The following is a 13,047-nucleotide window of genomic DNA, read 5'->3' as shown; positions in this document are numbered from 1 at the left end:
GCAGGCCCTTGATGATCCTTCTCCTGCCTCCCTAACTCTGTAAAGCCAAAGCATGCGTCAGCCAAGGAGGATGTGGATGGGGTGTAGGTCACAGAACCTTCTGGCTCACCCGCTACCCTGGTTCCTGGTCTCTTTAGAAGGGGAGAGGCCCATCTCAGTCAGGCTGAATCTGGCTGACCAAGTCAGGAAATCGGAGGACCTGACTGAGAACCTGGGGTCTATGGAAAAATAAAGAGAAGTGCCAGACATCCATTTATAGAGCGGAACTGTCCATAGATGCTGCAACGACCTGGGGATTGTTTTGCAAGGCCACATGCACCAGAAGGCTATCAAGGTAGCAACCAGAGACACAGCCACACTGGCTTTAAGCCTCAGGCACAGTCCACAATCTCTTACAGTTTAGGACCAATGAATTAGCTATAGAATCTTCACGTACCCTAGGGAGATATTCCTGTTGAATTCAGGAGCGTGGCCAGATTGAACGAATTCGGTGTTCTGTTTTTTTTTTTTGGTTTTGGTTTTTTGAGATTGAGTCTTGCTCTGTCACCCAGGCTGGAGTGCAGTGGCACGATCTCAGCTCACTGTAACCTCCAACTCCTTGGTTCAGGCAATTCCCCTGCCTCAGCCTCCTGAGTAGCTAGGATTATAGGCGCGTGCTACCATGCCCGGCTAATTTTTTTGTATTTTTAGTAGAGATGGGGTTTCACCATGTGGGCCAGACTGGTCTCCAAATTCTGATCCCAGGCAATCCACCCACCTCAGCCTCCGAAAGTGCTGGGATTACAGGTGTGAACCACCATGCCCGGCCGAATTTTGGTTTTAGTTAGATCAATCTGAGTTCAAATTTGGGCTTGCCTATTAACTAGTTGTTTAAGTGTGATCAAGTTAACTAATCTCTGACAACACTGGTGTCCCCCCATCTTTCAAGTGGACATAATAGTGCCTCTCTAGACATAAGAGTTCAAAGCACAGAATATGCCCAGTGATCTAACATAGCGGCTGGTACTGGAGAGGTAAATGATCAAGAATAATAAACATTACGAGCAATCTCATTGACACATACCCTCAAAGGACTCTAGTAAAATAAGATAGGATTCATTAACTTTCTGAACCTGGACCTTCCCCCTTACCTGTCAACTGCCCAGTGACAGAGGGGCCGACTGTCCTTCGGAGACAAATAGCTACAGGCCACAGACAGTCCCACAACGCGAATGGAGAACAGAGACCCCAGGTTCTGCCAAGACAAAAACAGACGTAAGTCATTATGTAGCCCCTATATTGATTTAAATTAGACTCTAAAGTGGTGCATACATTAAAAAATATAATCGTTATTTTCCATAGTGTATTTTGAATATTCCCATAATAATTAGAATTCAAAATGAAGAGACAAAAACTTCATTTTTTTCAAAGATTCACACTATACCTTGTAACGCGGTGATCTAATACTGTGTTTAATACGTTAAACCTTCTCCCCAAAAATGAACATGGTGTGTTTAAATAGCAAATGCTTAACTGGGGCAGATACTGGTACATTTAATGGAACATAAATCAATCATGTTAATTAATTTTTAATAGGTAATTTAACCTACTTTATGAAGATGATTATCATCCCCACAATGAGGCAATTTTCTAAAAGCCAGTTCATGTATATTTTACAGGCAAAGTAAATATTTACACATTTTTAAATAAGCCACATAAAGAGATAGCACCTTAGTTATTATTCTAAGATATGTGTTTATTATATTCGAACTTTTCTGAAATTGAAAAGAGGCTTACAATGACATATTTAATGGAAGATGCTTCTTAACAATTCAATGCAATGAACAACTCAATTTTAAAAATGGGCAAACATTTGAGTAGCTACTTCTACAAAGAGGTACAGACGGCCAAGAAGCCCATGAAAAGATCAGCAACATCATTAGTCATTAGAGAAATGCAAATCAAGACCACGTTGAGGTATCACTTCACACCCAGGGATGGCTATAATTAAATTTTTTTTTGAGACACTAAAGTCTCACTCTGTCGCCCAGGCTGGAGTGCAGTGGCGCAATCTTGGCTCACTACAACCTCCGCCTCCCGCGGTCAAGTGATTCTCCTGCCTCGGCCTCCTGAGCAGCTGGAATTGCAGGCGCCCGCCACCACGCCTGGCTAATTTTTGTATTTTTAGTAGAGATGGGGTTTCATCATATTGGCCGGGCTGCTCTCAACACCTGATCTCAGGTGATCCGCCCACCTTGGCCTCCCAAAGTGCTGGGATTGCAGGCTTGAGCCACCGCGCCCAGCCTACAACTAAATGTTTTTGTTGTTGGTGGTGGTGGTGGTGGTGGTGGTGGGTTTTTTTTTTTCTGAGACGGAGTCTTGCTCTGTCGCCCAGGCTGCAGTGCAGTGGCGCAATCTCGGCTCACTGCAAGCTCCGCCTCCCGGGTTCACGCCATTCTCCTGCCTCAGCCTCCCGAGTAGCTGGGACTACGCCACGCCCGGCTAGTTTTGTTTTGTTTTGTTTTGTTTTTTTGTATTTTTCGTAGAGACGGGGTTTCACCATATTAGCCAGGATGGTCTCGATCTCCTGACCTCACCCACCTCAGCCTCCCAAAGGGCTGGGATGACAGGCGTGAGCCACCGCACCTGGCCCATTTTTTTTTTTAAGTGAAAAATAACAAGCATTGGCAAGAATTTGGAGAAACTGGAACCCTTATGCATTGCTGGTGGGAATGTAAAATGGATGGTATCGCTGCTGTAGAAAACAGTTCAGCAGTTTCTCAAAAGGTTAAATGTTCAACTACCATGTAACCTTCAATTCTCTCAGGTGTGTATCTAAGAGTCGCAAGGAGGGGCTTAAACAGATATTTATACACCAATGTTCACGGCAGCATGATTCACAAGTCAAAAGAAAGAAATAACCCAAGTGTCCAGCAACGATGGATAGATAAACAAAATGTGGGATATATACACAACAGAATATTATTTAGCCTTAAAAATGAAGGCAGCCCAGCGCGGTGCCTCACGCCTGTAATCCCAGCACTTTGGGCGGCTGAGGCAGGTGGATCACCTGAGGTCAGGAGTTCGAGATCAGCCTGACCAACATGGAGAAACTCCGTCTCTACTAAAAATACAAAAAAATTAGCCGGGTGTTGTGGCGCATGCCTGTAATCCCGGCTACTCGGGAGGCTGAGGCAGGAGAATCACTTGAATCTGGGAGGTGGAGGTTGCAGTGAGCTGAGATCATGCCATTGCACTCCAGCCTGGGCAACAAGAGTGAAACGCCATCTCAAAAAAAGAAAAAAAAAAAAAAATGAAGGAAATTCTGAGATATGCTACAACATGGATGACCCTTGAAAACATGACATTTAGTGAAATAAGTCAGATGTAAAAAGATAAATATTATATTATTCTAGTTATATAAGGTACCTAAAACAGGAAAATTCATACAGATGGAAAGTAGAATGGTAGTTACAAGGAGCTAGGGAGAGGAGAAAATGGGGAATTGTTGTTTAATAGGTATAAAGTTTTGTTTGTTTGTTTGTTTGTTTTTGAGACAGTCTTACTCTGTCACCCAGGCTAGAGTACAGTGGTGCGATCTTGGCTCACTACAACCTCCACCTCCCTGATTCAAGTGATTTTCCTGCCTCAGCCTCCCGAGTAGCTGGGATTACAGGTGCCCACTACCACACCTGGCTAATTTTTGTATTTTTAGTAGAGATGGGGTTTCACCGTGTTGGTCAGGCTGATCTCGAACTCCTGACCTCAGGTGATCCGTCTGCCTCGGCCTTCAAAAGTGCTGGGAGTACAGACGTGAGCCACCACGCCCAGCCAACGTTTTTGTTTTTTAATAGGTATAAAGTTTTTGTTTTGATCGGTATAATGTTTAATAAAGTTTTTGTTGATGATGAAAAAATTGGGGGTATACATAGTAGTGATGGTGATACAACGTTGTAAATGTAATTAATATACACTTATGAGTGGTTAAAACAAATAAAAGTATATATCTTTTACCAAAATTTTTTTAAAAAATCAACGGGGTCTTCCTTCAAATAAAAGAAATAGATGCTTAAATTTGTCACTGATGATCTCGACAACCAGAAATAAAATAAAATTTTCTTCCAAACTCTGACAAAGGTAAAAGGCAGACGCGTTTTCTTAAAAACCGTGGAGGAAAGACAGGTTGAATTAGAGGAAAACAAGAGAAAAGCGTCACAATTCCAGGAAAGAGGAACGACACATGGCAGGACAGAATGACCCGAAACAGACGCAGAGAGCTGTGAGCCGACCCCTTTGGCTGTGGGAGCTGATGTGTGCAGGGAGCATCGGCCACAAGGCTGGTGGGTAAACTGGAACTGGGCTGCAGGGGGGTCTTGAGTGTGAAGAGCAGGGAGCTCGTACGTCTAGCCAAACTCTAACCACGTTCTAGTTCATCTACAGCTTTAACAAAGAGGAAATCAACATCTGGAAGTAAGCTGACTTCAGGGGCTTTGATTGAGGGTTGGCCACGGAAAGGTGTTCTCCCTAAGGAGAATGTTAACTTAAATCTGGGGGAGAAAACTCTTTTTCCTCCGCCCCTAATGGAGCCTTGCTGTTTAGATAGCAAAGGCTAGCCATCATCACAGCACCGACGTCTGCATAGAGGCAGCCTACTCTGCCTGCACACAAATAGTGCTGGCCTCACACACCCCCATTTACAAAATACCATAAAAACGTTTGGGTAGCCAGGCATGGTGGCTCATGCCTGTAATCCCAGCCCTTTGGGAGGCCAATGTGAGAGGACATCTTGAGGCCAGGAGTTCGAGACCAACCTGGGCAACACAGTGAGACCCCATCTCTGCAAAAAGTTTAAAATAATTAACCAGGCATGATGGCAGCTGTTTGTAGTCCCAGCTACTTGGAAGGATGAGGTGGGAGGATCACTTGAGCCCAGGAGTTCAAGGCTGCAGTGAGCTACGATCACACCACCACACTCCAGCCTGGCCAACAGAGTGGGACTCTATCTCTTTAAAAAAAAAAAAAAATTGGCAATGACAGCTCTTATTTTTTTCATAACACATGCAAATTAATCCTATCCAGTAAATTGGTCATTTTTGTAAGAAACTTTCCCATTCTCTATTCTTGGCTAGGGAGGCTCATGTCCAAACCTTCAGTACACATATGTTTAATCTCTTCAGCTCAATGTGGAGACTCCTGAACATATTGTCTTCAAATGACTATATTTGAACCAGTATTTAATATAGTATTAAAAGAATTATGGGTTAAACGGGTGAGCTAGGTTGGAAGCCTCACAACCAACTAGAACACATTACTCCTACAGAAAATCATGTCTGACCATACATTTACCTGTGAAGCTGTGGAAAAGCATCTGCGGCTAAGTCAAAGGTTGCCTGTATTAGGATTTTGCTGGCATCATTGATTACTTGATCCATTTCTGAAACTGAAATGGGGCCAGGCACAGTGGCTCACACCTGTAATCCCAACACTTTGGGAGGCTTAGGCAGATGGATCGACTGAGTCCAGGAGTTCAAGACCACCCTGGGCAAAATGGTGAAATGTCTCTAACAAAAAAAAAAATTAGCTGGGTGCGGTGCCACACACCTGTAGTCCCGGCTACTCAGGATGCAGAGGCGGGAGGATCACTTGAGCCTGGGAGGTCAAAGATGCAGTGAGCCATTACCACACCACTGCACTCCAGCCTAGGTGTCAGAGTGAGACCCTGTCTCAAAAATAAAATAAAGCTGAAATGACTGCAAAGGTATGGAGGCAAAAGTACAGGTGGGGCCGGGCATGGTGGCTCACACCTGTAATCCCAGCACTTTGGGAGGCTGAGGAGGGAGAATCACGAGGTCAAGAGATTGAGACCATCCTGGCCAACATGGTGAAATACATGATTATACTAAATATACTAAATATACAAAAATTAGCTGGGCGTGGTGGCGCTTGCCTGTAGTCCTAGCTACTCGGGAGGCTGAGGCAGGATAATCGCTTGAACCTGGGAGGCGGAGGTTGCAGTGAGCCAAGATCACGCCACTGCACTCCAGCCTGGTGATGGAGTGAGACTCCATCTCCAAAAAAAAAAGAAAAATGAAAGTACAGGTGTGTGAGCAGGTAAGAGTAAGGACAGCTGAGTTAAATGCTCACATGAAAATGGTTTCATATATTGCAATAATCAGTAGCTTAAGGTTTGGGAGAAGGCAAAACTCTCACTGGATAGACTGACCTACTTGCAGAGGAGTTTCTAATTTGGGCCCTTTGGTGGATCTGCTCTACAATACATTGAACAAAATGCTTCAGAGATAAAAGTTGGGACAAATGTAGTGAAGGTTTTTAACAAAGTGTTATTTGGTATAAATCCTAAATCAAACATATGGTTTTTGCTGAGCAGGAAGGAGCATGAATTAGGAGGAATTATCTCTGAGATAAGATCTGTGTGTGCTCCAAATAAAAAGCTTTTACTATGGGAATAGTTAGGGGAAAACAGGAATCTGACGCAACTGACCTGTCCCTAAAAATTTCAACATCTTCAAGCAACCATCAGAATAGTTTCTGATATTATAGGAGCTAAAAAAAAAAACAATAGTTCTTAAACATGCTGTTTTTGTTTGGAAACTATCAATCTGAGAATAAATAAACAAGGCAAATATTGTTTTCCTTTGAGTTATCTTAGTTTTTAAAAAATCTGGACAAAATTATTTTACCATCTAGATTTTCATATTTGGACATAATCATTCATTTTAATTTTCCACAGAAATTCTATCTCAAGTCCCTTGAAATTATTGATTTAAACATATAGTTGCAATTTATTACAATATGCTATCTTCTAGGAAAAACTATGGTAAGTCATAAACATACAAAATTGGGAATAATAATGTAAATGCTTAGGGAGTGATGGAAAATGTGAAAAAAAAAAAACTTTCATAATGTAAATGCCATTTTCCCAATGGTGTTTTGAAAGATTTAATAAGAAAAAGCTCTGTCCATGAAAGGTATTTTATAATGGCACAAAAGTAAAACACTACGGACTATAAGATGGTTACTTCTACTTGCACACAAATCTAAGTCATTTTATAAAACAGTATGAGCACTCCTTAACAGCAAATTCTCCTCTCCTGAGCTACCCTAAATTCCAACCCTCCCAATACACGCACCCACACTCACACATGCACGCACGCATGCACACACACACACACACACACCACTGACCTGTACAGGGGCCTCACTCTTCATAAGATGGCGGACCTTGCTGAGGATAGACTGCTGGAGCTGGGCCCAGGAAACAGCTCTATCTTCCCTTATCAGGAAGGGCGGCCCAAACCTGAAAATCCAAGGAAATCAGGTTATCCCAGCAAAGGAAAAGCCAGCAACATCCACCAGTCATGAGTGGTGGTTCTACCCCTGGCTTCCTCTCAATAGGATAAGTGACGAGTTAAGAGCCAAGCACAAAAACTCAACAGCGAAAAAACAAAGAACCCCATTTGAAAATGGGCAAAGGATCTGAATAGACGTTTCTCAAAAAGACACATGTAGCCAACAGGCATATGAAAAAATGCTCAACGTTACTAATTATCAGGAAAATGCAAGTCAAAACCCCAGTGAGATATCATCTTACCCCAGTTAGGATGGCTATCATCAAAAAGACAAGAAATAACAAATGCTGGTGAGGATATGGAGAAAAGGGAACTGTTATACACTCTTGGTGGGAAAGGAGACACCGTGGAGAACAGCATGGATGTTCTTCAAAAAACTAAAAATAGAACCACCATACGACCCAGCCATCCCACTACTGGGTATTTATCCAAAGGAAAGATTGTGCACTCCTGTGTTTATTGCAGGGCTATTCACAATAGCCAAGATTCTAAATCAACCTAAGTATACATCAGTGGATGAATGGAAAAGAAATGAAAAAGGAAACGTAATCTATATACATAATGGAATACTATGCACCCATGAAAAAGGAATGAAATCCTGTTGTTTGCGGCAAGATGGATGAGGCTGGAGGACATTATGTTAAGTGAAATAAGTCAGGCACAGAAAGATAAATACTGCTTGTACTCACGCGTGTGGAATCTAAAAAAGTTAATGTCCTAGAAGTAGAGTAGAATAGTAGTTCTACTAGAGGCTGGGAGGGGCTGGTGGGAGCTAGGAAAAGGTTAGGTAATGAATAAAAATTATAGCTAGATAGGAGAAATAAGCTCTAGTGTTCTATAGCAGTACAGAGTGACTATTGTTCACAATAATTTATTGTGTGTTTTCAACAGCTAGAGGATAGGATTTTCAATCTTCCCAACATGAAATGATAAATGTTTGAGGTGATGGTTATGCCAATAACCCTGATTCAATCATTACACACTACATACATGTATCAAAATATCACTCTGTACCCCATAAATATGTATAATTATGTGTCAATTAAAAATAATGTAAATGGTTTTTAAAGCTAAACACAGTCCAAAATTGCCAATCAGAGAACCTTGTAACAAATGGAGACATTGCAATGTAAACAGAGGCCCAGTGATACAAAGCCAGATAGATACTGCTATGTAAACAGATTACTCCAAATGACCAGCTAGCTGGCAAAGTCTCTTCCCCACAGCAGGGAGTACAGTAAGAGAACCTTGGAGCCAGGGGAAGGCAAGGCAGAGACATAAATCCAGATGACACAACCGTTGGTTTGGGGTATCAGGAACATCCTCATCACTGGGGATGGTATCCATGTCCCAACATAGTAAGCGCACAGCAGTGAGCTCACGGTGTACAGGATGCTGGGTGAGGCTGCACCTGCGGGCCCTAACTCTGCTGTGGGTACTCCTGGACGAATCACTAGCCACTCACTGCTTCCTGGCCTCGCTGCAGCCTGTGTGAAGACCCAGTGAGGTAAGAATGTGAAACCGTTAAATAAAATTGGCTAAAGCAGAGCACAAGTATGAGGCGATCTGTCTGGACAGGCAAGGGCACTGTGCATCCATTGTTGTGTGGACAGATCAGTTTACTTAATCCATCCTGTACTGTGCGGCGTTCCAAGTTTTTATTTAAACAATGCTTGCTTATCGCAGGAACTAGATATAACCTTGAACATAACCTTTGAGTGCACAATTATTCCCTTAGGGTAAAGTTCCAGAAGTAGAAAGGCAAGACTAAAGCTCTTTCTTCCCAAATTGTCCTCCGAAAAAGCCATACCAATTTACCTGATTTCCTGGACCCCGGCCCAGAATGAGCATTATCAATTTCTAAAAATTATTTAACAATCTAAAAGGTTAAGAATAGTATTTTGCTATTGCAACCAGAATTTCTTCTATTACAAATGATGCTGAATTTTCTTTTTTTTTTTTTTTTTGGAGACAGAGTTTTGCTCTTGTCGCCCAGGCTGGAGTGCAGTGGCGCAATCTCAGCTCACCACAACCTCCGCCTCCTGGGTTTAAGCCATTCTCCTGCCTCAGCCTCCCCAGTAGCTGGGATTACAGGAGTGCACCACCACACCTGGCTAATTTTATATTTTTAGTAGAGACAGGGTTTCTCCACTTGTCACACTGGTCTCCAACTCCCAACCTCAGCCTCGGCCTTCCAAAGTGCTGGGATTACAGGCGTGAGCCACTGTGCCAGGCTGATGCTGAATATTTTAACCTATGCTTGTATTTCTTCTGTGAACTAATGTCAATCTCTGTGGTTCATTTCACCAAGGGTATTTATCTCCTTAATTTTCGAGAGCTGGGATTTATAGGATGGACATAAATCCTTCGCCTCTCACATGACATAAATATATTTCCTTATTTGCCCTTTGCCTTTCAAATTTGCTTTTAGTTTAAATTTTTAAATATATTTGAAACATCAGCCTTTTCCTTTACAGCCTCCTGACTTTCATGTTAAACTAGCCCCCACCCAAGGACATAAATATTCTCCCATGTTGTCTTTGTTTTTTTAATTTATTAATTTTTTTTTTTTTTTTTTTTTTGAGACAGAGTATTGCTCTGTTGCCCAGGCTGGAGTGCAGTGGTGCAATCTCAGCCGATTGCAACATCTGCCTCCTCGGTTCAAGCGACTCTCCTGCCACAGCCTCCCAAGTAGCTGGAACTACAGGTGCACACCACCACCCCTGGCTAATTTTTGTATTTTTAGTAGAGACAGAGTTTCACTGTGTTAGCCAGGCTGGTCTCGAACTCCTGACCTCGTGATCCACCCACCTCGGCCGTCTTTAAGTTATATTATGACTTCCTTTTCTAGAGTTACCTCTCTAGTCAACCTGAAATTTATACGTGTGAATCCATAGCAGGAGTTAAAAGTTGACTATTTAAAATAAAAAGAAACAAAGAAATCAATTAGCCCAATTAGCCCAGCCTTACCTTTGAATAATTCATTCACTGTCTAGTAATATGAAATAGACCATAATTCTGAAATTATTAAAATATTGTAATACAGGCAGAAGAATATACAATTAAATCAGTCAAACAGAATAGGCCACCTGTCTATAAGTATTTATTGTATGATAAAAATGATATATTTCATATTACTAGAGAGTTGATGAATTAATAAGTAAGGCTGGGCTAATTGATTTTTACAAGCTGAGCTAATTAATAATATTTTAATTATTAGAATAATCTATCATTTTGTTTTTACCAGTTTCTTATTCAAGATACATTTTAGAAATATTTCATCCATCTAAATATAACGTAATTCTGTCTTTTAAACACTTTATTGGGGCTATATAAGAAAGCTATCTGTTTTTGTATATTTGTTATATAACCCATCAATTTCCTGAACCCTTTCCTTACTGCCAATCACTTTCCAGTTCTTGGTTTTCTGGACAGACAACCAAAGTATCACCTCTTTTCTTATAGCCAGTTTCTTTTAGCACTGCACCGCCTAGGTATTACAATATAGAATAATAGTGGTGAGGGCAGTAAAAACTGTTCCTCTGATTAATAGGAAGGCCTCTGATGTTGGATGGTTAGGAATGACAATGTTAGCCAAACGCTTAAGGCAGATATTTCTAATCCTCTTAGTCAGAAAGGACCCTACTTCTGGCTCCTACTTGATTAACCTTGGGAATAAATATTTAATTTTACTCTAGACAGGCTCCCAAGCACAGGTCTACAAATCCCAGGCACCACATGAAAAAAGAATAAAGTGAAACATACCTGCTAGCCTGCTGCCCTGACCCCACCAAGTTACAGAAGAGGATTAGCACCTTGCTCTCACTGTGGAGAGAGAGGGAGAATCGCTGGCCCTCACGGGCTGCCAGGCGTGGGGAGACCGACAGAGCCAGTGGATGAGCTGGAGGAGAGAGAATGACATTTGTTCATATTCCTAAAGGAGCTGCTTTCCTGGGTCAGAGCCTTAGCTTCTCTAGTCCCTCTTTCTCTTTGAGCATCTATTAACCATCAACGGGGGGCCACTAGAGGGTTTTAGGGGAGGAGATAACGAGGTTCATGGCATTTGTGCCATCTGACACCTGGCATACGAACATCAATAATATGGTAGTGAATTTGCAATTGTGTTCACCCAATAGTTTTTTGTGTGTTTGTTTGAGACAGAGTCTTGCTCTATCCCCCAGGCTGGAGTGCAGTGGTGCAATCTCGGCTCACTGCAAACTCTGCCTTCCAGGTTCAAGTGATTCTCCTGTCTCAGCCTCTCCAGTAGCTGGGATTGTGGATGTGCGCCACCACACCCACCTAATTTTTTTGTATTTTTGGTAGAGATGGGGTTTCACCATGTTGGCCAGGCTGGTCTTCAACTCCTGACCTCCAGTGATCCTCCTGCCTTGGCCTCCCAAAGTATTGGGATTTCAGGCGTGAGCCACTGTGCCCGGTCATCACCCTATAGTTTTAAAACAGGAACAAGAATTTAACTAATATTTTTCAAGGCACCTGAAAAATACTCCAAAATAATTTTGATTGCTTTTATGACTTCATTACAGAACCCCAGGGTATCCACTCTCTTAGAAAGCCAACAAAAGAAGTATACAGAGATGGATGAGAATCTCTACCAATGAGGAAGCAGAGGAATTGGACTATCGTCCATTTGCATCTCAGTTCTGAACTGTTGACTTTAAAGGAAAAGATGCCTCCGTCATGATTGAATTTGAAAGGAGAACTTGTTTCACTGGGTTGTAGCATAGTCAGTGTCAGTTAATGTCTTGTTCTAGATTCCAATGCCCAGCATCTCCCTGTCAACTCAGAGAACTGCGAACATCCAGTTCCTATAGGCTGCTACCTAGGCCGGCTAAAACATGGGGCCAGGGCATAGGAAACATCTGGGGTATAATGTAACACTGACATAGGGTCCTTTAAATATGGGCCTTCAGGCTGGGCGTGGTGGCTCATGCCTGTAATCCCAGCAATTTCGGAGGCCGAGGCAGGTGGATCACCTGAGGTCAGGAGTTTGAGACCAGCCTGGCCAACACGGTGAAACTCCGTCTCTACTAAAAATGCAAAAATTAGCCGAGCATGGTAGCAGGCACCTATAGTCCCAGCTACTTGGGAGGCTGAGGCAGGAGAATCACTTGAACCCGGGAGGCAGAGGTTACAATGAGCTGAGATCGTGCCACTGTACTACAGCCTGGGTGACAGAGTGAGAAACCATCTCAAATATATATATATATGTCTCAAATATATATATATTTATATATGGGTCTTCTTCACTAGCAACTTGGCCAACATGTATCCTGACCTACAAATAAAAAGGACTGTTAGAAACTGACCATGTTAGCCAGTCTATGGTATAGGAAAGACAAGCATTAAGAAGTGGAACTATTTTGTTAAAAAGTCATTTAATAAACTCTTTAACCATGTACTGCTCAAATTTGTAGACATTTTACTGCACACACAAACCTTGACCCATAGGAATCCTGACGGCAAAGATGACTCCAGCATTTATACCAAATGGTGGTTCTCAAAGTGTGGTTCCTGGACCAGCAGCATCAGCATCACCTGGGAACTCGCTTAGATGTGCAAACTCTTAGGCCCCACCCCAGGCCACCCAAATCATATAGTCTGTGGGTAGGGTCCAGAAATCTGCTTTCGCACGTCCTCCAGGTGATTCTGATATTCACTAAGGTTTTGAGACTCCCTG

The 13,047-nt window shown here is 42.4% G+C and overlaps 1 protein-coding gene across 2 annotated transcripts in view; it reads right to left on the bottom strand.

Annotated features, from left to right (window-relative positions):
• USP43 (ubiquitin specific peptidase 43) overlaps positions 1–13,047 on the bottom strand; it is an 86,233-nt gene that overhangs the window by 37,329 nt on the left and 35,857 nt on the right. For both annotated transcript variants that reach the window (XM_025362343.1, XM_025362344.1), the window contains exons 7-9: positions 11,115–11,250; positions 7,186–7,297; positions 1,131–1,234 (exon numbers count right to left, since the gene is read on the bottom strand). In XM_025362343.1, coding sequence (XP_025218128.1) covers positions 1,131–1,234; positions 7,186–7,297; positions 11,115–11,250 — 352 coding nt within the window. The remainder of the gene's footprint in view (positions 1–1,130; positions 1,235–7,185; positions 7,298–11,114; positions 11,251–13,047) is intronic.

Source organism: Theropithecus gelada, chromosome 16, assembly GCF_003255815.1.
Source record: "Theropithecus gelada isolate Dixy chromosome 16, Tgel_1.0, whole genome shotgun sequence".
NCBI lineage: Eukaryota > Metazoa > Chordata > Mammalia > Primates > Cercopithecidae > Theropithecus > Theropithecus gelada.
This window is presented reverse-complemented; position numbering and strand designations above follow the sequence as displayed.